At 40.7% G+C, this 25,655-nt stretch overlaps 1 protein-coding gene and 1 non-coding gene across 3 annotated transcripts in view; both read right to left on the reverse strand.

The window, feature by feature from the left end:
• The window catches only part of MRTFB (myocardin related transcription factor B), a 157,769-nt gene that overhangs the window by 17,650 nt on the left and 114,464 nt on the right, over positions 1 to 25,655 (reverse strand). For both annotated transcript variants that reach the window (XM_090276991.1, XM_090276992.1), the window contains exons 7-11: positions 18,336 to 18,473; positions 14,997 to 15,244; positions 5,655 to 5,787; positions 3,814 to 4,857; positions 2,284 to 2,421 (exon numbers count right to left, since the gene is read on the reverse strand). In XM_090276991.1, the coding sequence (XP_090133117.1) occupies positions 2,284 to 2,421; positions 3,814 to 4,857; positions 5,655 to 5,787; positions 14,997 to 15,244; positions 18,336 to 18,473 (1,701 nt within the window). The remainder of the gene's footprint in view (positions 1 to 2,283; positions 2,422 to 3,813; positions 4,858 to 5,654; positions 5,788 to 14,996; positions 15,245 to 18,335; positions 18,474 to 25,655) is intronic.
• Positions 13,596 to 13,702, reverse strand: LOC150009243 (U6 spliceosomal RNA). The gene has a single exon (XR_016511461.1). It is a non-coding gene; the product is annotated as a U6 spliceosomal RNA (small nuclear RNA).

A 25,655-nucleotide genomic window follows, 5' to 3' on the forward strand; every position in this document is an offset into this window, starting at 1 on the left:
TTCCCCTTGTAAATGACAGCTCAGTTTTTTATATTCCTCACTAGAGTGACCACTCTACTCTCCTGGCCTTAACGGCCATGATGAATCAAATGACCCCCCCGAGCCCACCTCCCTCTGCCAGCCTTCCTTCCAATTGCCAGAGCCACGTGCACAAACGTAAGTTTGGGACACCTCAAGTTTCATATATTCCAAACTCAGCCTTCCCCTTTCCTCCCTCCACCTCCAGCCTCTGAGGAAAAGTAATTCCTGGTTTTGCCTTTGTATTTTTTTAAACTTTAGTAAATGGTGCCATCAGTCTACTCTGCCTTCCCCCCTCAGAGCTCACACTTCTTAGAAATGGCTCTTGGATCGGGCCTCCATTCTCAGGGTCCTACCTCAGGTCCTTACCATCTGTCACTGGAAGCCTACCCTAGCCAGCTCGCTGTGCCCACCTGCCCATCAGCCACCCCACCAGAAGTGCAATCAGAGCACACACACCTGAGGGAGCCCGGTCACGTTCACTGGCTCCTCTGACTTTAGGGTAAAAGCCTAACCTTCGCTGGCATTTAAACCTTCTTACTCCCTGGTGAAAGGCTACACATGCTGTGGCTACCCTCAGTTTTCCAGTTGCTTGAAAATTTTTTCCAAATCTTTGCATGGCTCCACTTAAAATCTGCCCTCTTCTGAGAAACTGTCTTCTGCTCTGTCAGGCAGAGGTGAGAATTTCTTTGTGTGGAACTACAAAGTGTTCTGTTTAGCTCCAATGAAGGGCCAAACGTTTTAGGGCCTTTTACAAATGTATTGATATTGTAACTGAATTTCACAGAAGTGGTTTGCTCATAAAAATCTTTCATATACTTTATGCCACCAGTATTCTGAAAGAGAAAAACGTATCCCATATTTTTATTGTAAATAAATGTAGGTGTTAAACATGAAAGTACATGTGTGTGTTTCTATCCCTTCAAATAGTACAACTTCTCTGGGTGATGAGTTCTATAAGTATATTCCTCTTTTTAAAAAGTTGAATTTACCAATATTCGGTAAAATATTCTTCCTTTAAGTTGGAAGTAATGATTCCTATTTCTAGTATTTTGAGATTCAATGAATAAGCCTTATTTATCCGTATAGATGTTTTTCCCTTTCACCCTAAAATAAAGAAAACTGTCTCAACACCTGAACATTCACTAAGCTTATCACTACACTAATATGTTATTTTGAGCCCAAACTAAGTAATATACAACTAGAATGGCTGCATTTTTCAGAGTCCAAAAGAAAGCACGTGTGTTAACGTGATTGTCCTGACGCGAGCAGTTGTTTCTTCCCTCAAGTTGTCTCAGCCCAGGCAGCTCACACCACCCTAGGGCCTATCTGATGGTCCATTTAATTATCTAGGTTTCTTCATGACAAAGATGAAAACTCCCAGCCTTAATACTTTTCTGGCAAGAAGATGTGCACATAGCTCCACCTACTGGGTAAGCGGGAATTTTGCTAGCTTTGGCCAGAAAACACTGAACCCTAGATCCACACCCTCATTTTAAAATGGGGAAACTGGCACTCAGAGAAAGAAAAGTAAACTGTGCATAAGGCCCAACACGTAGGTGAACCAGAATGGTAACCAGACCTAGGTCTTCTGGTTCTTTTTTTTTTAAAAATTTATTTTTAGAGAAAGGGGAAGGGAGGGAGAAAGAGAGGGAGAGAAACACTGATGTGAGAGGGAAACACAGGTCAGTTGCCTCTGGTATGCACCCCAAATGGGGACCAAACCCACAACCACGTGCCCCGACCAGGAATCGAACCGGGACCTTTCGTTGTGCAGGATGACGTCAACCAACTGAGCCACACCAGTCAGGGCAGCCTTCTAGTTCTTAATCTGTGAGACGGCAAACTCAAAATATATAAATATCTTACTGAAGAGATACATTTCAGAAAGTATCTTTTTCATCTTCCAATATCTTTTCCTAGGGAATAGCACTCCCACACCCCCCAAAAAATGGTTAAGAAAAATTTATTTGAAACCCAGAAAAGTCTATGTATGAAGATTATAAAAATACCTTTGAAACTGTTACTTAGGAAAGGAGTTTAACTGTTAAGACTAGCTATCTTTTAGTAATAACTTTCTCTTTCCCAAATAACTGGATAATCTGCAGCCAAATGACATCTAACGTGAGGCTCCTGTTGATAGGGGAAGGATCATAAAACAGAACAAAGGGAGCTCCCCCTGATGAGGCTCCCATGAAGATGCTGAGTGGCTGAGCAGATGAGAGTACCAAGCAGCAACTGTGTCACCCGGTAGCATTCACCAACCTTTCTGACTTGCTGTGGCTGACCGAGCACATGTGGTGTAAACGTGTCTGGCTTCTGAGGTACAGTCTGGGCCAAGCCTGAGGACAGGGCAGTGGTTGCTACCTGAGGCTGAGCCTGGATTCCTGCTTGTGGTGGAGTCTAGGAGGCAAACAAACAAACAAACCCAAAAACAAAAAAAAATTTAATTATCATAATCAATGTTAGAATCAGGAGTTTAGATATAGAATAATTAGTCATTTGGGGGTCACATCTGAAATGAAATAAGATAAAAAGTGTTTACAGGTACGCACTTCAACTCACTGGCATCTAAGCTGGAGCCTTCACAATTCTAAATCATAGAGTTATACACTAGACCAGTTATGTTCATGCTTATTATTCTTTAAGTGGCTAAGATGTTCATTTGAAAATTCTGTGAAAATAAAAAATGGAAGTAAAAAGAACCTGTAGCAGCTCTACATTGAATAGGTCAGTGTTAAGAGTAGCAAGGAATTCTGTGAGGCCTAGGAGTCCAAATTCCTGTTTTTAAACCACAATATGTCTGCTCTCTGGGGACAGTCAGCCATGTGCCGCACACACAGGCCCAGAATGAAATGCGGTTCTTCTTCTACAACATCAACTCTAATGGAGATTTGAACAGGAAAAAAAAAAAAAAAAATTCAGAAAAGCTCTATTAAAGAGCAGACTTCCCATTCACAGACACTCTAAAGATTAAACAGAGGGATTAGGATTTTCACAAATGCCAAGGGCCTGTGGGTCATGCCTTCTAACCCCAGGGTACACTCTGCTAAGGATATGTGGGTATTCAAGGTTGAGAAGCACTGCTTGTGGACATTTTGTTGAAACCTATGGTAATCATGTCACACAGAAACAACTTAAGGCCAATGCATAGGTTATGTGGGCATAAAAGGAAATTTCACCAGTAACAGCTCTCTCAACATCCTCAGTTCTAACTTCTGTGGTCATATTTTCCTTAGTGTAGGCATCTTCACATTAATGGTACCTACATTTGGGAGGCAGAATATGAGTGGACCTGAGTCAAAGCTTCAGAGTCAGAAGGCCGAGGTTTAAATACTAGCTCTGTACTCAGGCAACTTGCTCAACCTTCGAGGGCCTCAGTTTCCTTATCTAGAGATGGGCTTTATCACTTGGCTCCTCCAGGGAAGGGAGGATTAAATGAAGTGAGCCATTTAAAGTACTTGATACTGTGCCTTGTACATAAAAAGTGCTCAGTGACAGTAGCTATTATCAGGATACCCTCATAAGTATTGGTATTACGAACTACATATACTATTATACTGTGTTCATTAAAGGTAAAAAGTACTATAAATAGAAAATCACACCCTGTTTGTTCCTATATAAAAGCAGTGCTGATGACTCAAAATTCTGAATGCCCCCTTCCCCCACAAACAGTTTTCTGCAACCGTGAAGCCTGATTTGGACGCATTTATGAAAAAACTCAGGTATTTGTCACTAGCAGTGTCCGTTCTATGCAGGCTGCAAGGCAAAGTAGTTAGAAGACACACTTCACACCTGGAGTTTGAGGCTGCCTACGGGGAGCTGCACTGAGGCGACACTGGAGCCCTGGATGGACACTGGGAGCAGCAGCTGAGCAGTTTGCGTGGTCAGCAAAGCCTGAGGCTGCGCAACAACAGCAGGCGGCGGCTGTCCCTGGGAACTCACGTAAAACTGGGGGACGATGCTCTGCTGCTCTGCCTGGGCCACTGGGACCTCTTGCTTGATCACCACAGCCTTTTTGGCAATAAGGGTCTGGCCACCCGTCGAGACAGGCTGGCCTACAGTATGGCTGGCTCCCAGGATGGGCTGCCTGGGGCTGGCGCAGTCAGGGAGTGAGGTCTCATCCTTCACGGAGGAACTGCCACTGCCACGCTTCTGCTCTAACTGACTGACAGGATTAGCCGGGGCGCTGGGCTGCGGTTCCGGTGGCCGCCACTGCTGCTGCTGCCCTCGTTTTTCAACCTCAAGTTGCATTTTCAGAACTTCCACGAGTTTCTGCTCTTGTTCCAGTTTCCTCTTTAGCTCTTCAATCTGCTTCTCTTTCTCCTGAAGCTTGCGATCTTTTTCAGCTGCATCCAGTTCCAGGTTGGACAGAGTGCTGCTAGCGGGACTTAGGCTGTCTTCGTTACTTGTCACTCTCAAAGGAGATGAACACAAGAACTGTGAGGGAGACATCATGGTCATAATCTCGGTGAACGTGTCTGCCATGTTTGTGTCGTCGGTGCTGAGACTGGACTGCTCGGAGGGAGATGGTGAGATCGGCAGAGGCGAATTAACAGTTTCCACGTGGGCTGCATTGCCGGTTCCAGCAGATGGCAATTCTGCCTTGAAAGTGGAGCCTGAGCTGGTCACGCAGTTTTGCAGTGTGGTAACTGGCAGTGCTATGGTGACTTCTGGGTTACTGGGGACAACGGCAGATGTTGACACTGCCACAATGCCATCAGCAGCAACACCGTTGCTGTTCATTTCCTGGTAGGGTTTCAGGCGTTCGATAAGGTTTGGTTTGGTACCTGACACTGGAAGACCCCTTAACTTCAGTTCTGTCTTCAGTTCCGATACCTAGAAGTACAAACAAATCAGTTCTCTTCTTCTGGTATTAAAGCTTTCCGACAAATCTACAGGACACTTTTATGAGCAGGAACAAGGCCTACATCTGTCAGAGAACTCCATCATTATTGCCTCTCTGCAAGTGGAACAGTTTCTTTTTCCTTTTTAACACACAGAAAATACAAAGAACTATGAACCTGAAGAATTTGAAAGGCCAATAATAACAAAGCAAGAGTTTTTAGGAGGTAATTTCTGTTATGTCAAAGAAAAGATTTACTACCAGAGATGATGGTGATAACAGCTACATTTATTAATTACTATGTGCCAGACACTGTTAGAAGTGCTTTATTCTTTCAATTAATCTTCATGAGGCATAGGTATTATTATTATTCCCAATTTTAAAGATGAGGCGATTGAGGCAGAGAGAGTTTGAATCACTAGTCCAAGCTACTTCAGATAACAAGGCTGACCTGGGGTAGAAACCCAGAAAGGCTGGCCCTGGAGATCATGTTCTTAACTGTTACATCTCCCTGCTTCTCCCAAACTTGGCAATGAGCAGGGAATAAAAAAGTCTGTCTCTGGAATCAGAACAGGTGGTGGCACATGGTATATGGCTCAATAAATGAGAGTATTACTGGTCATTGTAATAATACTATAAAATAAACTTAATGGACGTAAAAGTACTTCTATAATGGTTATCATATTGTTGGTAAAATTGAATGTCTACTGAAAACTACCTAGACAAATCTTGCAAACTGTTTACACTTTTTGTGGTACTTATGGGTGAAAAAACTACTTGGAATCATCACCTTTAAGTCATCCAAGCTAGAAGGCAGAGGTCCCGGCTTCCTCACAGGAGCAGACGTATTCTGTCTTGGTGTGGTAGGTATAGTGTTGTTCAAAGCTGAATTCCCACTGTTGTTATTTTTGTCATTGAGTGGCCTTCAAAAGAAAAAGAAAATTAGAGTTTATAATAATTTCTGGATTTGACATTGCTTCTGCTAAAAATTTGACTGTTAACTTAGGAAGAGAAAAACACCATGGTCATGAATTGGAAGACTCAATATGGTAAAGATGTTAATCTAATTAGGGCCCAATGAAAATCCCTGTAGGGTTTTGGATGTTTGCTTGCTTGGCAGAAATTTACAAAGTGGTTCTAAGCTTCATATGGAAATGCAAAGGACCAAGAATGGCCATGGCATCCTTGAAGAAGAAAAGCAAAGTGCAAAGCTGGGAGAGCCACACCACTAGATACCAACATTTATTAAAAAGCCAGTTACTCGGATGGTGTGGCGCCAGTGCAAAGAAAGAACAGACAAATGGGAGAGATCAGAGAACGCAGAAACAGACCCCCACATACAAAGGCGACATGGCACTGCAGTTCCATTAAATGGTACTGGGCCAAACTGGATATTCATATAGGAAAAGGCCGTGCTCTGGATTGACTTCTATCTCACACCACCCCCAAAAACCTAAGTGTGAATTTTGAAAACAATACAGCTTTTTGAAGAAAACTAAGATAATATCTTCATGGCCTTTGATAGGAAAAGATTTCTTATACAGAATACAAAAAGCACTAACTAAAAGGGATGTCTTTAAGAGGGTGTAAAGTCAAGCCAGAGGAGAAATATTTGTAATGTATTTTTCTCACAAAGGACTCATATCTACAATACACAAAGAAGTCTTGCAAATCAGTAAGAAAGACAGAAAACCCAATGGGAAAATCTTGAGGAAGCATATCACAAGAAAGTATGAAGTCTGTCTAGAGGTTATCTAGCCATGTAATATGAAAAAGAGACATTTATTGAAGAAGATACAAGATATAAGAAACATTGCACGTAAGACAATGATGCCTCAGCCCCCTTCAAAGTAGGCACCTTGGGACCTCACACAGTTCTCCCAATTGCTATCAGCTATCAGCTGCCCCATTGTATTTTCCTGAATCTCATCGATGGTCTGAAATCTCTTCCCTTTCTTTCTTTTTAAAGTATATTTTATTGATTCTGTTGTTACAGTAGTTCCAATTTTTTTCCCCTTTGCTCCCCTCTGCCCAGTACCCCCCTTTCTACCCCCCTTACTTCATGTCCATGGGTCATGCATGTAAGTTCTTCGGCTTCACCCTTTCCTATATTATTCTTAACTTCCCCCTATTTTGTACCAATCCATTATGCTTCTTAGTCCCTGCACCATTTCCTAATTTCTCCCCCTCTCCCCATCTCAGCTGATAACCCTCCAAATGATTCCCATACCTATGATTCTGTTCCTATTCTGGTTTCCTTCGTTGGATTTTGTTTTTATTTTTTTGATTCAGTTGTTGATAGTCGTGAGTTTGTTGTCATTTTAGTGTTCATAGTTTTGATCTTCTTTTTCTTAAGTAAAAGTCCCTTTGACATTTCATATAATAATGGCTTGGTGATGATGAACTCCTTTAGCTTCACTTTGTCTGGGAAGCACTTCATCTGCCCTTCCATTCCAAATGATAGCTTTGCTGGATAGAGTAATCTCAGTTGTAGGTTGCTTTTCATCACATTGAATACTGCTTGCCAGTCCCTTCCTGCCTGCAAAGTATCCTCTGAGAAATCAGCTGGTAGTCCTATAGGCACCCCCCTGTAGGCAACTCTCCGCCTCTCTCTTGCTGCCCCCAGGACTGTCCTTTTCTTTCACTTTTAGTATCTCAATCATGACGTGTCCTGTTGTGGTCCCCTCTGGGTCCAGCTTGCCCAGGAAACTCTGTACTTCCCGGACCAATATGTCCATCTCCTTTGCAAAATTTGGGAAGTTTTCCTCATTCTTTTCAATTTTTGCTTCCTCATTCTGCACTGGTTGACTGTTTTTTTTCCTTATGTTCCAAATCATTGATTTGAACCCCGGTTTCCTTCCCTTTTCCATTGGTTTTGTGTGGATTTTCCTTCGTTTCACTTAGCATAGCCTTCACTTCTCTTATGCATTTGCCGTACTCAAGCATATCTGTCAAGCCTGTGAGCATCTTTATCACCAGTGTTTTGAATTCTGCATCTGTTAGTTTGTCTATCCCCTCATCTGTTAGGTTAGCTGTCTCCTCATCGCTTAGTTCTCCCACTGGAACCTTGATCCGTTTCCCCTTTTGGGCTATACTTCTCAGTCTCCTCATTCTGACAGGCTCCTGTGTTTGTTTGCCTCCGTGTCCCAGGTAGAGCTGTCGCTCCTGTTATGTTGTAAGGGGCGGAGCCTTAGGGATTCATCAGTGCAGGGCGACCTGTTTCACCACGTTGTGGCACTGTATATGGGGGAGGGGTCTTAGAGGGAACAATGCCACCTGCCCAGCACTCACCCCTCTTCCAGGCACCTCTCCCACTTCCACACCAGACTGGCACCCCTCTAGCTGCTGCCCTGGCTGTCATTTCCAGGTGGATGGGTCTGCAGATGTTCTAGGACTGTGGAGGCCCTTTAAACAAGCGGACTCTGCTGAGACTGGCAGTTTCTGCCTCTGCCCCAACCCCCACTGGTCTGCACAGTCAGAAGCAATGAGGCTTGATTTTCCCTGGTGCTGGGACAGTGGGCTGCAAGGTCCAGTGAGGAGCTGGGAACGCTCCCCAGGTGTCCCTCCTGATTTTTTAAAATGTGTGACTGCGCTTTCTGCCGGCCTGCTGCTGCCGCTATGCTGCTGCCGCCATCACACCACCACCACACTGCGTCCTCTCCGCCCCGGCTCCACCCCTCCTACCTGTCTGGATGAGTATTTCTTTTTTATATCTTTGTTTGCTGGACTTCCATGCAGTTTGATTTTCTGGAACTTCTGGTTGTTTCTAGTTTTGAGGTAGTTGTATTCCTTCTTAGTTGTGGAGGGAGATGCAGCGTGTCTGTCTATGCCTCCATCTTGGCTGGAAGTCTCTTCCCTTTCAAAGGTGATTTTAATTTTGGGAAAAGTCAGAAGATGCAGGGCACCAAATCTGGGCTGGCGGGCAGAGTCACCTGGGTGACTTGATATTTCGACAAAAAATTGCACGAGACACAATGCATGAGCTGGCATATTGTCGTGATGAAGCTGCCAATCACCAGCTGCCCATACCTAAGCCTTCTGAATCATCCAAATAGTTTCCGTGGAGGAATGTTCAAGCTTAATGCAAAATGTGATGCAGATTCATTGCTCTACTCACTTAGTAATTTTGAATGCAACATCCACACAGTATACATGCTCACTCAATGGCATCTACTGCCCTCACTGACTAGTACAGTGAAGTCATTTTTCATGCATGCATATTCTAGTCCACTCTCCTTGGCTGCTAGGTTACATCAATGTCACGTAAGCCATTCTCATTATATTAACAACAGTTGGACTTTTTCCAGATAGACCCCATATATCCAAATGGTCAATATGTGAACAAAGCCTTAACCTCAACAAGTAGGAGAAAAATGCAAATGAAAAGCACAATAAAATAGCACTGCACATCCAGAAGGATTGCTGCTACATTGTAAGCTGCTGATACCACTATTTGGAACAGCCAGAACTCACCCTCAGACACAGCTGGTAGAACTCTGAATTGGTACAATCACTTGGGAGAACTATTTCACAAAAAAGCACACCTATCCGCTGAACAACAATTCCATTCCTTGACAGATACTTGACAAAGACATGTATTTGTCAGTCAAAGGATGCATGCTAGGATATTTATTATGGCATTTTTTGTAACTACCCCAATTGGAAGTAACCCAATCACCCATCAAGAGTATGGTGGATGGATAAATTTTATAATACTAGATAGCAATAGTCTTCTAGCTCAGATGGAGGCATAGGTAGACACACTGTCTCCCTCCACAACTAAGAAGGAATACAATTACCTCAAAACTGGAGACAACCAGAAGTTCCAGAAAATCGAGTTGCATGGAAGTCCAATAAACAAAGATATAAAGAAGAAATACTCATCTAGACAGGTAGGAGGGGAGGAGCTGGGGTGGAGAGGACGTGGTGTGATGGCAGTGGCTGTGGCCGGCCAGCAGAAAGTGCACAGTAACACATTAAAGTAGGAAGGGACACCTGGGGAGCGCTCCCAGCACCAGACCAGACCGCGCAGCTCATGGTTCCAGCACTGGGGAAAATAAAGCCTCATGCTTGTGACTATGAAAACCAGTGTGGGTTGGGGTGGAGGAAGAAACTGATGTTCTCTCAACAGAGTCTGCTTGTTTAGAGGCCCCCATGGTCCTAGAATGTCCGCAGACCCACCCACTCTGGGAACCACAACCAGGACAACAGCTAGAGGGGCATCAGTCCCATATAGAAAGTGGGATAAGTGCCTGGAAAAGGGGTGCTGACCAAGAGGCATTGCTCCCTCAGGCCCCTCCTTCACATACAGTGCCACATGGTGAACAGGTTGCTCTGTACTGAAGAACGCCTAAAGCTCAGCCCCTTACAACATAACAGATGCAGTAGCTGCACGTAAGACACAGAGGCAAACACAGAAGCCTGTCAAGATGAGGGGACAGAGAAGTATGGCCCAAAACAGGGAATGGATCAAGGTTCCAGTGATAGGACTAAGCGACAAGGAGAAAGCCAACCTAACAGATGCAGAGTTCAAAACAATGGTGATAAAAATGCTCACAGACTTGACAGATGTGCTTAAGTATGGCAAACACATAAGGAAAGAAGTGAAGGCTATGCTAAGTGAAACGAAGGAAAATCCACATGAAACCAATGGTGAAGGGAAGAAAACCGGGGTTCAAATCAATGAGTTGGAACATAAGGAAGAAATAAACAGTCAACGAGTACAGAATGAAGAAACAAGAATTGAAAAAAATGAAGAGAGGCTTAGGAATCTCTGGGACAACTTTAAATGTGCCAACATCTGAATCATAGGGGTGCCAGAAGGAGAAGAGGAAGAGCAAGAAATTGAGAGCTTATGTGAAAAAATAATGATGGAAAATTCCCTAAATTTGGCAAAGGAAATAGACATACAAGTCCAGAAAACACAGAGAGTCTCAAACAAGATAGACCCAAAGAAGACCATAGCAAGACACATTATAATTAAAATGCCAAAATTTAAAGATAAAGAGAAAATCGTAAAAGCAGCAAGAGAAAAGCAGAGAGTTACCTAAAAAGGAGTTCCTATAAGGTTGATTTCTCAAAAGAAACTTTGCAGACAAGAAGGGACTGGCAAGAAGTATTCAAAGTGATGAAAAGCAAGGACCTACAACCAAGATTACTCTATCCAGCAAAGCTATCATTTACAATGGAAGAGCAGAAAAAGTACTTCCCAGACAAAGTAAAGCTAAAGGAGTTTATCATCACCAAGCTATTATTATATGAAATGTTAAAGGGACTTACTTAAGAAAAAGATCAAAATTATGAACATTAAAATGACGACAAACTCACACCTATCAACAACTGAATCTAAAAAATGAAAACAAAATCTAACTAAGCAAACCAGAATAGGAACAGAATCATAGGTATGGAGATCATTTGGAGGGTTATCAGCTGGGAGGGGGAAAGGGGAGAAATGGGGAAATGGTGCAGGGGCTAAGAAGCATAATTGGTAGGTACAAAATAGACAGGGGGAAGTTAAGACTAATATAGGAAAAGGTGAAGCCAAAGAACTTATATGCACAGCCCATGGATATGAACTAAGGGGGGTGGGATTGCTGGAGGGAAGGGGGTATTGGGCAGAGGGGAGCAAGGGGAAAAAAAATTGGGACTACTGTAACAACATAACCAACAAAATATACTTAACAAAAATACTAGATAGCAATAAAAATGAACTGTTGGTATTTGCACCAATAAAGATGTACCTCACACAAACATTATGTTGAGCAAAAGAAGCCAGACACACATGTGTACTACAGGGTTGCATTTATACAGTATTCAGAAGGAGGCAAAACTAGTCTATGTGATAGAAGTCAGGGTAGTCACCAAGAGAGTGACTGATAATGTTCTATTTCTTGATTTAGGTGGTTACAGGAGGATGCTTACTTTGGCACCAATTTTCACTTATGATGTATGAATTTCTCTATATAAGTTATACTTCATTGTTAAAAGTTTATTAAAAATGTTGGTTAGTACAAAAGTTAAGTGCTTTTGTACTAATTTCCTCAAATGCCTGTCCAGATCAAACTGAAGTTCCCTCTAACTTCTTTCAACAGTGATACTCCTGGCAACAATGACTTCCTTTTCTCATGGTTGACACCTATTAAAGAAAGGTGACATGATGGCTGACACTGTACAGCCAACTCCGCTGCAGCCTGAGGCTTTACCATCATAGAAGCCTTGGCACAGAAGGCAGAGAGACTCTGAATTCCACATTCAGAAATAGGGATCTCAGGTGATCTTATAGGGGGAGGTCCATAGTTGGATAAGCTTTCTCAAGTGAGTTTTAGGAAGCATGTGTTTGATGCCAGTTCTGGCCTTGTCAACAGCTAACTCTACATTTAGTTTAGTCTTTTTAAACCTGGTTTAAATTGTGTTGAAATACTGAGGCATTTGAAATGAAGTTTCTTGAAGTTTGGATGAAATGACAAGTTATTTTCTGTTACTTTCATTTCTAAAAATTCAACTTTCAAATTTTATTTTTAAATTATGAAAGTAATTTATTTAAATCAAAGTTTCTCAATTTTATGTTTAATACTGTCCCTGCAAGGAGCCTTTTTAGACACTTTTTTCCTAATCATTTTCCTATGAAATTTTAATATAGTACTATGTATCTGTGTATGTAATGCATGTATGCCTGTGCTTTTTAAAGTAAAAATTGTAAGATCCCCCTCAACCAACTTTTGTTCCCTTAGAATGAGATAATCTTCGGCCCGTGTGCAGCCACACTGGCTCTTGCTCCTCCCATGGCACCACAGGGCTGCATTATCAAGAAAATTCCACTACTGTGGGCTCTACAGGACTTCCGCATTTAGTTTCTTGTAATGAAGCTTTGGTAAAAATATAGTGTGTTAGAAAACAGCATCTACACTTTTAGAACCTGGAAGTTAAACAGAACTGATGTTCAGTCTTTGTATGGTGAAATAATACTCAAAAATCAGTGCTGTTTCCTCCTCCTGGTTCCTGTATCTTTTTGTGTGATGTTTTCTTTGGATGTGTTGACTTGGTCACTTTAGTGGTGGGAATGTTTGAGGAGGATGGGGGAACAGAAGCCTTGAGGGAAAGACAGAGAACTGTTAACAGTTCAGAAACCCTGCGCCTTCGATGTGTTCTTCTCACCTATGAAGCTGGCCCCATGCAGTCAATTTCTTTCATTATAGGAAAGACTATTTCATCAACAGACAGCACACACACAAGAAATCCTTTTATGGGGTTTCACTTGAGCAGTTTCCTCATCTGGGAACAGGGTCAATAATATCAGTCCTCCTAGAGTAACTGTGTGGATGATGATGATGTCAAGGGTTGAGCACACAGCTTGGGGCACCGTAAGGAGGACACAAGCACAAACCATCGCTGCTGGTACCATCACGGTGCCCAAGGAGGGCGGCACAGTGAGGATGCCTTCCTAGGGCCCGGACAAATCTGTGGAGCAGTGCTGTTTGTCTTTGATGCTCTTCCAGCTGTGTTCCTGGTCCCCTGCCAATGTCAACAGCTCTCTCAGGCCTCCCTGCTCTTAAAATAATAACATTCTACAAGATTCTTCCCTCCTTCATCTCTGTATACTGATGTAGATTTAAGTGCTTCACAGTAAGTTCTGAACAACTAACTGGTCTACCCTTCCTTGACAGATTTGGTTCTGGAAAGAAAATAATGAATTGGTAATTGTTAGCATATGAGGAGATATTTTTCCTTTTTTTAAAATATGGAATGCTTTCCGAACTTGCATGTCATCCTTGCACAGGGACCATGCTAATTGTTTCTGTATTGTTCCAATTTTTGTACATGTGCTGCCAAAGCAAGCACAAGATATTTCTCACAGAAAAGCTTTTTAGTGGGTCTGTTTTCTACTCCTAGAAAATAGCGGCTCCCCACGGAGGAATACTTAGCCTTCATGTAGAAAGCAAGTGAAGTACCTATAAATCATGTGATTATAAATCAAGAGGCTTGATCATAGAGAATAGTTTTTCCTTGTATGAGATTTTAACTTTTTATAGAGGTTTTTTTTTCTCAAGTTGAATGTAAATAACCCTTTCTCCTAAAAAGTGAACAAAATGTAGGACAGGGGCTTTGCATTTTTATCTGTTTCCCAGAAAAAGCATATTAAGGATGTATAACTAGAAGTTTATTTCATTACCTAATTAAAATAAACTATAGATGTCCTGCAATGAATTCAATCTCAGAAACTGTCAGAACTCACTCCCTCTGTCTCTTCCAACTGGGCTCAAAGTCTGGAAACATTTTTTTCTCCATGGTTGTTGGTCACAAAGACCTCTTATTCATCGTCTTTTGGAATATCTATCTTCCTTCCTTTCTATTATCAGTGCCCTTTCATCTTCTTGCATCTATTTTACCACAAAATTCCTAACTGGTTTTCCTATTTTCAGACTCCCTTTCAATACCAGGATCAAACTATTCTTCCCTGCATGTTGATTTTACCATGCCAGTGTGGCCCTCTGAAACATCTACCACTCAAGATTAGATTCAGCCCAACTTCAAGTTCCTCTGGACATCGGTACTACTCAGCTGTGTCCTCCACTTTCCTTAAAAATTAATCATTTTCATTATTTAACAGGCCATTTTCTCACCATCCAATAAGCAGGCACTGTACTCTACTTCCACTCACATTCCCCTCTGCTTGGAGGGGCCCTTCCCAACTATCAGGCCCCTTCCCACATAAATACCCTATCTTTTTCATAAAAATTTTCTTGATCACTCCAGTTTTTATGGTCATGCTTTAAAAAAAAAAACAAAAAACAAAACAAAACAAAAACTTTATATACATCAGGTCTTATACTTCTGATGCTTTTTTCATAGCATTCAACACTAGGCAAATCTTTCTTGGATGAGTAATTGTGAAAAGTCACTTCTAACTTGAAAAGTCCAGAACCTACTTTGGAGGACAAAAACTGGAGTAGCATGCAGGCTATTCTCACTATGTTGACTTTAGACACTCTGTGTGGAGCTTTAATGACAATGAAATGAAAAGGGTCATTAAGCACAAATAAATCACAACATCCAACCGTCAGCAACTAATGGGTCCTCATAAAAAACCACAGTAAAATCCACGTTAGAAGGCAGCACTGGCCCAGCCCCGTACTTGAGTGGTGCAGGCAGGATGGTCTGGTAGTTGTAGTGCTGCTGCTGTTGGCTCAGGATCTGTAGCTGCAGGAACAGCTGCTGCTGTTGGAGCAGGCGGGCGTAGTTGGAGTCCAGCTGCGGCTCGCTCTTCTCACCCTTCTGGTCTGGTGGAATGTACTGGTGGTACTTCAGCTTCTTTACCCGCGGTTTAGGGTCTTTGCATTTTTTGCTACGGTGCTTGTCATTCGGATTCTTGGGATGGCTTTGCTATTTGTGAGAAAAAAGGGAATAAGAACAATTTTAAAGATGCCACCACATGCAATCTATTTTCCTGTGCCTCATTGATTTGAAATGAAAAAGTAATGCAGCTTCGGAACTGGTGGAGCTACTTTGGTAAGCAATGTATTAAACACATTTCGAGAGCCAGGGAAACATGTGCATATACCCTTGTCCAAGAAATCTTGTTTTTAAGAACTTATTTCTCCTGCTGCCTTGTTTCCTCAGACTAAGGCACGATGCTCAGCTTAGCATTATCAATTCAAATTCAACAAACATTCACTCCGAGTTTTCTATGTAGACACACTGCTAAACGCTTACATATATTATCTCCTAAGGAAAAACAGATCATACATTAAATATACAACAGAAAAAAAATGAAATACATTTCACTATAACTATGTAATACTTTATAGTCATTTAAAATCAATAAAGAATATGCAAAAACAGAAAAATGTTTGTAATGAGAATAAAGCAGAATAAAAAACTATGTATTTCTATGGAAAATATACACACAAAAAATACTGAGTAGTGTGAATATGAGTTTAAAAATTTTTTTCAAAAATACTATATTTTTATTTTGAAAATGGGGTGTGAAACCCTATCTTATGATTAAGAACCAGATGACTTTTTCCTGCGTTTTCTTTCTCCTCCACTTATAAGTTATCAGATCACTTTCTACTTTTTTAGTATTCATATTATAACTTTGTCTGAAAAAAAAGTCCATCAACAAAACAACAAGGAATAAGAAATTATTCCTAAGCTTCGTTAGGTAAAATAATAAGAAGCCTTTGAGAAGTACTACATTGAATATGGTTATTGGCATGATCTGTTATATATGTTCATATTTGAAGAATTAGGAAATAAAAAAATATAAAAGAAAAATCACCAAATTCTACAGACCAGAAACTATCACTAGTAAGATTTACTTTTTACCCACAGATATCCTCATGGCAACTCCCTCACCTCTTCTCTATCTCTGCCCAAACGCCATCTGCTCATTTTGCCGAAGCACTTCAAAAACCGAAACGTCTCCCCACGTCCCCTCAGCAGCTCCAATCATCACTTTATTCTTCACCACTGGCCCACTCTGTGCTTTGTTGTCTGTTTACCTCCCACTCCTAACCAAGGTGGGGGGGTGCTTTGTGATTTCTTTTTCCCACTACTTTACTGACTCCGCGTACCTAGAATAGTGCCTGGCCCATAGAAGGTACTACGTAAGTATCTGCTGAATAAATTAATGACGAATGTATATGCAATTAGAAGTCACTCGACAATCACATCAGAAAATATCCTTGCCTTTTAAAAATTCTCCTGTAATCTCACAATATTAATCAATTCTCTGTCACCTGCTAAATGATGTTATCAATAATATATTTTATTTTTAGTCTTTTCCAACTAAGCATACCAATGAATGGGGTCTGGGTTACAGAAGTTTGTCTCCAACTGCTACGTAACACTAAGACAACTGGCCCAGCTGCTATCAGCAAGGAACCTGCTGACCAGGGAGGGGACATAAACAAAAGAACCAGTGCTCCTCAGACCAAATCCGCTATTGCCTATTAGCTGGCACATGCCTGTTCTCTCAGGAAGTGAGAATGGGAAACAGCTTTCCTCACAGAAAAACCCAAAGAACTGCAGTCTGTTTCCTAATATGTACCTGTCCTTCCCTCCACTGGCATAGTCCCAGGGTTCCCTTCCCAGACCCCAAATCGCTCATTATTGAGCACTGCCTTCTTGCCCTAGAACCAAGGCCCTCCTTAAAGACAGGCAGCAGCAAGGCACAGAATTTCGAAGATTAGGAGGCAGAGGACAAATTCTCAGCATCTGCAGGGAAAGATGGGTGAGCATTCAAATACTTTTTGTGCCATTAGTGGTGCACGCTTGGGGACGTGGGAAGAGGAGGTAAGAGCTGAATTTATTGAAACAACTGCCACTTGCCACCCTCTGGAATTTCTGGCTCCAATACTAAGTGATGGAAGACAGTGAAATATACTACTATATGCCTTTAAAGCCACACACCCTTGGCCACACTGACAGAGAGCCAGGAGTAGAAGAGAACCTTCTCTCCAGAAAGGTTTCAAGGACAGGCCCAGGGATGCATGGAGATGAGGAATGCACCAGGCTAACTGCCTCTGAAGAGTCCTGCAATGGGTTAACTGAGAAGACAGAAAAAAGGATGGACTGGATTTTAGGAGACTGAGGTCCTTCTTGGCCTTGTTACGTTTTTACTTCTTTGGGTCCCAGATTCGTCATCTAGTGAGAGGGTTGGCTCATTCTCTAATGTCCTTTTTTAGTATTGAAAATTTGAGATCTGTGTTCTGCTAGTTTTGGCAAAAGCCACATCTGAAATGATTCAACTATTCTGCAGGTTATCCACCACCCCCACTTTATTTAGCAGTTCTAAGTACACTTCAAAAAACTTTAAAAAGGTATTATATATTAAACATTTTAATCTGTCTTGGGACTTACTCTAACTGAATTATTCAGACCAAGTAAAATGCAGGGAACAGTGCCACAAATCTGCAGCTTATCTAAAGAACAAACCAAGCTTTATCAGGCCAAATCTGCTAGACCAAAAAAAGTATTTGCTTCTATAAAACCTTTAACCTATCACATCATATATCTGGAGGACCACTGACTTTAACCTTGTGTCGAAAATCCAAAATTCGTGTTACCACTCAAGACATCTGTTTGTGAGATTCAGGACTCCTGTGGACTATGTGAAAGCCCCTCCATTTTACCTTATTCCCCCTTGTTCTGTCCTCATGGCTTGGATGGGAGCAGAAGTGTGCACTGCTGATAGAATGACCCCTACAACCTTTCTTACTGCTCCAGTATTTTTCTGCACACCACATCTGTGCTGCTCTGTGCCTACAGAACAATAGGTCATGTGTTGAAGGTGGAAGTGTCAAATATTAAGGCCTGGTCTAGCAAGTCCTCCCATGATTTTGTTTTCAAGGCTTCTGGCTAAAAGGCAGGCTGGGCACCGTGGACACATGCCTTTGTCTTCCATGTGTGGGGCTGTAGACAATAGTCACAAGTAAAGACACTCAAGCCTGTGTGGATGCAGGGTACCTACCTTTACCAGTGCTGGCCCAGGCTTTGCTGAGGACACAGTGTTTGTGGGGAGCACAGGAGCTGTGGACCTTGTCGGGGGCTGATCCGCAGTAACAGGAGTTTTCAAGAATTCAGGAACTACTGGGGACACTGAAGTAAACTAGTGAAAAAGGCAGAAAGGAAAACAAGTCTGTGACATCAGTGGCAGTAAAAATAGAAACACCAGAATTATAAGGTAGTGACCTCACTTTAAAAAATCTACTGCAAGGGGGGAGGGAGGGACTGGGGTAAGTAGGGCAAGGGTTTAGTAAAGGAACTAGTATAAATAACCCATGAACATGGACAACGGGGTCGGGATGGACCGTGGGAGAAGGGGTGGGCTGGATGGGGGGTAGCAATGAGGGAAAAAGTGGGACAATTATAACAGAAAAACAATAAAAAATAAAATTAAAAAAAAATCTACTGCAAAAGAAACAAAAGGAAAGTATACTGTTATGTCTGAGACCCAAATGGAGAAATAACATGCCTTACCTCCGTGAAGTCAATTATTTAGTCTTTGCCTCAACAGTATTGAAAAGCTAAAGCTAAAACACTCTAGCATTTTCTCAGAAATATAGTCAGAACTGCCTTTTTTGGCAGAAAAAAAGTACAAGACTCTTGTAAAAATGATGAAAACAATACATGGTATTCATAAGGTTTTCTTGCCAAACAGGTCACACTAATCCGGTCTAACTCAAATGTCATCTTTAGTCTTCGTTACAGGGCCTGATGATCCCGTCCACCACACCCAGATCCACAGTCAGGCCGTGTGGTAAGAAAGCTTCCCCTCTCTGAGGCCCACTCCATACACGTGTCCTGGAATGTGCCTTATAGCTTATGTTCCTACCTCCAAACCCAACTAGTATTCCTTAACCCTTTCCCCCATTCTTGCAAAGAAGAAAATTTGAAGAATACATTCTGGTCAGATTGACTTGTTTCATTGACAGCACCCTCACACTTAAAGCAAGAAGCTAATTTGTAACCTGGGCAATTATTTAATCTCAATTTGGAGACATATATTGACAAAGGAAACTACAGAAGACTTTGCTGGGTTTTTATCAACCATCTAAAAACCTATTCCCACTAGCAAGCTATTTAGTAGAGTAAGTATTCACTTACTGGAAAGAGATAATACTATTACAATAAATCAGTTAAATTTTGTCTATTGATTACTACTTAGACTTACTATTCCCAGCCTTATCTTAATAAAGAAAAAGTGCCTTTCTTTATCACTTATATTTCTCTAAACAACTCTCAAATTCATTACAACAAATCAAAATCTGTTCTCTTGTTGAAATATTTGGGTTTAAAAATAGCAAACTGTATTTTTCCTCCTTGAAATAAATGACCTGAAAAGTCAGAAGGCTATTAGCCACAAGAAATATGAAGCTTGGCGCATACTAGTTACTCAATAAATATTTGTTTAATGGGTGAATGGAAATTCCTTGTGGCTTTACTCACGCTGGGTCACATTCTCAAGCCTCCTGTGATTGTGAGTGCACGCACAATTAATTGTGCGTGCCCATGTCAGTGCGCTCCCTAAGGTTTTTTCTTTTGCCATCGATTTCAGCTTTTAAGTAATTATCAGTAACCTATGTGTTGACAATATAAAAGACTCGCCTTTTAAAAGATGGCTATACTCAATTTCATTTTCAAACAGAAATGAAAGAACTTATCCAAAAGTTTTGACACTTATGCTCCAAAAGCCAGCTCCTCAACAAACCTCTGACACAAAGTGGAAGATGGCAGCCAGCTAGTTGGTCACTGCTTTAAGGGACAGGAATTTATGTCATTGTTTTCCTTTCACTTTGCATATTTTTGGGAATAAGGATACTTATTATCTGGGTCAATTTTCACACAGGGGTAAAATACTCCTAGGCTAATAAATAATTAGCATATGAAAAAGAATCTGATATCTGATTTTAAAATATCTATTTCCTTGCAGATAAAATCTACTAACCTGGCAAGCTATTTTCCTGGCTGATTTGATAGTAAGGATGCATTTGCGAGCAGTCAGTGTTAAAAACATGAAAAATAACCCAGGAGCATGAATGTGGTATTAACCGCAATATTTATGAAAATGTTTTGCCTATTATTTCTGGACCCTGCCTAATTGACTTCAGCCTTGACTACTGATACTACCATCTGAATAGCTCTTTTGTATTTAGGTGTGACTTTGCTATCTAGAAAACCGCACACTCCAGCATAACACAAGAATAACTCAACTGAGATACCGATGATTAACTTTACCTAATCTGAAAATAAATTCTGGTTAAAAAGGGAGAAATATCTAAATGCTTTAGATTTTGCCAGTCTTTTATGTTTCTTAGAAAGGATCCTCCAAAAAACCTTGGATCATGTCTAGATATTAGAATCCTAGTGGCTAGAGTTACCTGAAAAAAAATAAAAATCTAGATATTAATGCTTCCGAAATGACAGTATTCCCAAAAGGATTAAGAAATATCCAATCAATAAAATTACTACACTTATTTTGTTTCATAGTAGATTAAACAATACATTAAAAATCTTAAAAGAATGCTTTAACTGTGTTTAAATTGCCACTGAGACCTAAGTTCAACTTATGTATTATCAAAATTTAATCTCAAAATGATTCAGAATCTTTTCTCCAAAGAAACAAAAACCTGCAAACTTTGCTTTGTTTTGCTGGATCTGACCACTATTCTCATCACAAGTTATAGGTGTCATGACTACCAATTTTTTAATTGTCATCATAACATCATGAAAGGAAATGTCGTAAAAACACTGTTGTTTAACAATGAATATTTATGTGTTAAATTAAAAAAAAACTAAGAGTAAATGTTTAAGTTGTCTGGTAAGTTCCTTTTTGATTATAATTTCTTTATGCAATTTCAAGGAACAGAAACTAGATAATTAAAAACAAAGGCTTTTTTAATTTAAAATCTACAATAAATGTGTTTTTAATTTAGAATGCAGCAGAGGTCTTAATTACAATGGAAATAAATTCAACATGCAACTGTTTTAAAAACACTGTTTCCATATTCCAATCCCCAAATAAAATGAACACTAGTCATTGAATGAGTTGGATATAAACCAAAAACACAAAAACATGTGATTCATATAGTTTATGGATGAATACTTTATGTAAAATTTTAGCTTTGTTAAAACATATCACTGAGAACTGACTGACCACTTGTTTACATAATATATAATTAGAAGTTTAACATTTTATTTTTTAGAATAGGTAGTTGAACATTAAAAATGAATTAATACATTAACAACATCTAGTGGACAGTTAGTTGTTACTGGGTTTCCTGATTAGTTGTGAAGATTTGCATGTGTCCCCCTCATGTAAAAAAAAAAAAATCTATTTAAAAAAATGGTTGTAAAATATATGTAACATAAACTTTTCCACTTAAACCATTTAAAGTAGATAGTTCTATGGACTTAAGTACATTCACACTGTTCTACAGCTATCACTACCACCCGTCTCCAGAACTTTTACTGAAACTTTGTACCCATTAAACAACTCCCTAGGCTCCCCTCCCCCCAGTGCCTGGCAACCACCATTTACTTTAGGTCTGTATGAATTTGACTATTATTCCATTGTGTGCATATACCATATTTTATCCATTCATTTGTTGATGGATGGACACATGGGTTGCTTCTACCTTTGGTTATTGTGAATAATGACGCTGTGAACATAGGTGTAAAAATACCTGCTCAAGTCCCTGCTTTTAATTGTGGGCATATACCCAGAAGTGGGATTGCTGACTCATAGGGTCATTCTATTTTAAATTTTGAGTAACAGCCATACCATTTTCTATAGTGGTTGCACCTTATCACAGTCCCAACAACAATGAATGCATAAGGGTTTCAGTTTCTCCACATTTTTGTGGAAACTTGTTAATTTATGTTCTTTTGGTAGTTTAATGGTGTGAGGTCAGATGATAGCTCACTGTGGTTTTGATTTGAATTTTTTTAGGAATTAGTGATATTGAGCATCTTTTCATGTGCTTATTGGCCATTTGTTTGTCTTCCTAGAGAAAGTCTGTTGTAGTCCTTTTTAAAATAATTTTTTGCTGTTGTTGAGTTGTGGGAGTCTGGAAATTAACCCCTTATCATACATATAATTTGCATATATTTTCTCTCATTCTGTGGGTTGCTTTCTACTCAATAGTATCTTTTGATACATATAAGTTTTTAATTTTGATGAAGCCTAAGTATCTTTTTTTTTTTTTTTCTCGGTTGCCTTGGTGTCATAGCCAAGAAATCATTGGCAGATCCAATGCCATGAAGCTTTATCCTATGTTTTCTTCTAAGGGTTTTGTAGTTTTAGCTCTCATGTTTAGGTCTGTTTTGAGTTAAACTTCACTATTTTGCATGTGGATATCTAGTTTTCTCAACATCATTTGTTGAAAAGACCATCCTTTACCCACTGAGTGACCTTGGCATCCCTGTCGGAAATCATCTGACTATATAAATATTTTTGGGCTCTGTATTCTATTCAATTAATGTATATGTCTGTCTTTATGCCATTATCACACTGTTTTGATTACTGTAGCTCTGTGGTAAGCTTTGAAATCAGGAAGTATTCTTTTTCAAGATTGTTTTGGCCATCTAGGGTCCCTTGAGATGTCATATGATTTTAGGATAATTTTCCGACTGCAAAAAAACTGTCATTAGAATTTTTGATCATCTACTGAATTTGGAGATTGCTTTGGGCAGTACTGACATCTCGACAATACTAAGTCTTTTAATTCATGGACATGGGATACTTTCCATTTATATGTTTGGTTGATTTTTTGTAGTGACTCCTTCCGCATTTCCTTTGTGTACGTTCTATAGCAGCGGCCCCCAACCTTTTTGGTACCAGGGATCAGTTTTGTGTAAGACAATTTTTCCGTGGACTTGGGGAGGGCAGATAAGGTTTCAGGATGATTCAAGTACATTATATTTATTGTGCACTTTATTTCTACACTATTACATTGTTATAATGAGATAATTATACAACTCACCATAATGCAGAACCAGTGGGAGCCCTGAGCTTGTTTTCCTGCAACTAGATGGCCCCATCTGGGGGTCAAGGGAGACAGTGACACCTGAGGTGTGTTGCTTGTGATCAGTCTACTCCGTAATCTCATTTTGGTTGCTGTCACTGCAGAAAACCCTGCTTCGCAAAGATAGGATGATGGAAATGGAAGCAGGCTTTTCATCGCTGCTGTGGTAATTTCAGGATATTCTGCCTTGACTTTAATCCAGAACATATGGAGATTTGAAGTTGTCCCAAACATACTTTTAAGGCCACGGCCATTTGCGATCTCAAGCAGTTGATACTCTTCTAGCATGGACAAAGTTGATTCACCTGGCTTATTCACAAATGGGTTGTGAATCCATTCCTTCCTAGTTTGGGGGTCTTTTATGGTTGGAAAGTAACGCTCTTCTGAAAGCTGAGACAGGTGATCATGCATCAACTGGGGAAAAGAAGGCCCTGGCTCAGTCTCTTTCAAAATCTCTGCTAATGTTTGAAACGTCAAAAATCCCACTGTTCACTCATTGCCCCCGTAATTCCAGTTTGGCTTTGAATGTAGCGACTTTATCTGCTGACTTGAACACAGTTGTCATTCTTCCCTGAAGTGACAGATTGAGTTCGTTGAGCAGGTTGAATATGTTTCACAAGTAAGCAAGTTTTGAGACCCATTCTGTGTCACTGAAATGTGCTGGCAGTGGTGACTGTTTTTCTAAAAGGAATCTCTGGAGTGGCTCTTGTAACTCAAAAACTCTGGCTAGTGATCTACCTTTAGAAAGCTGTCTCACTGCTGTGTGTAAGAGAAGATGTGTGTTCTCTGCGTCCATCTCCTCACAGAGCTGCACGAACTGATGTGAGTTAAGGGCATGTACTCTAATGTGACTGATAATATTAATCACATCCTGCAAAAGGTTAAGTTCAGGTGACACTTTCCAGCTAGCCAGCACTTCTCTATGGATGACACAGTGTGTAAACTCACATTCAGAAGCGACTTCTTTGACCCGAGTAGTGAAACAAGAAAGCTGTCCAGTCATGGCAGCTGCTCTGTCTGTGCATTTACCGACACAAAATGACCAATTCAGTTTTCCTGATATGTAATCCTTCAAAGACTTGAATAGTTCTGCAGCTGTGGTGTTGGTTGGCAACAAAAGTGCACATAACATATCCTCGTGTACATCCTCCTGAAAAATATATCACACAAAAATCAAGCATGGTTGCCTTGTTGTCAACAACATTGGTGGACTCATCAACCTGGATTGTGTACCATGGTGACTCATTAATCCTCTTTAAAAATTGTGCCGCAATATCCTCTGTTATTTCATCAATTCGTCTAGTTATGGTGCTAGCTGAAACAGGAACTCATGCCACCTTTTGAACTGCAGCCTATCCTAGAAGTTCATGACAAATGTCCTTAGCAGCAGGCAGGATCAGCTCTTCACCAACAGTAAAGGGCTTCCTAGCTTTAGCACCATGGTGAGCCACTAAGAATGATCTCTCAGTGCAGACACATTTGATGAAGTGGGGGCCTTCAAAAATTGCTTCTGTTCTTCATGTTCATGTTTCTTTCTTTTGAAAAACTCCAAAGGCTTGTCTTTTTACGCAGGGTGCTTCGTCTCCACGTGGCAAAGCAGTTTTGAAGGTTTCACAGCTTCACTGGAGAGCCAGTCACCATGTATCATACAAAGTGAGCTTGGAGAATGTGGATCACCTGTTGCAATGAACCTGTAATTTAAGTAGGAATCTTGGTATTTTCTTTTAAATGCAGCTTTCTTTTTGTTGGTAATCTTAGAGTCTTCTGCTGTCTCATCATTGGGTTTTTTCTCTTTTTCAAAGAAGTTTTGCAGCGACGTTTTGTTTTTACCATTTTGACTAGGGTTAGCACGTGGGCTCACCAAAACTGTGACCGAGACAAGTGAACAGTGTGGGAAAGAGGCGTGGATGGAAGTGGTAAATAAAATAATGGGTAGGCCATGCAAGGACTAAAATAAGTGTCGGATTCTGACTTAAAGCCTCCCACCAGATGCAGCTTAATTGTCACTTGCCACTCACTGATAGGGTTTTGATATGAATCTGCAAGCAATTGATTTATTATGGTCTCTGTGGAGTCAGACCTCTCTGCTAATGATAATCTCTATTTGCAGCTGCTCCGCAGCGCTGGCATCACCGCCTCAGCTCCACCTCAGATCATCAGGCAGTAGATTCTCATGAGGAGCACACAGCCTGGATCCCTCACATGCTCAGTTCACAGTAGGGTTCGCGCTCCTGTGAGAATCTAATGCTGTCGCGGATCTGACA

This window comes from Furipterus horrens, unplaced genomic scaffold (assembly GCF_987537825.1).
Source record: "Furipterus horrens unplaced genomic scaffold, mFurHor1.1.pri manual_scaffold_5, whole genome shotgun sequence".
In the NCBI taxonomy this organism is placed as follows: Eukaryota; Metazoa; Chordata; class Mammalia; order Chiroptera; family Furipteridae; genus Furipterus; species Furipterus horrens.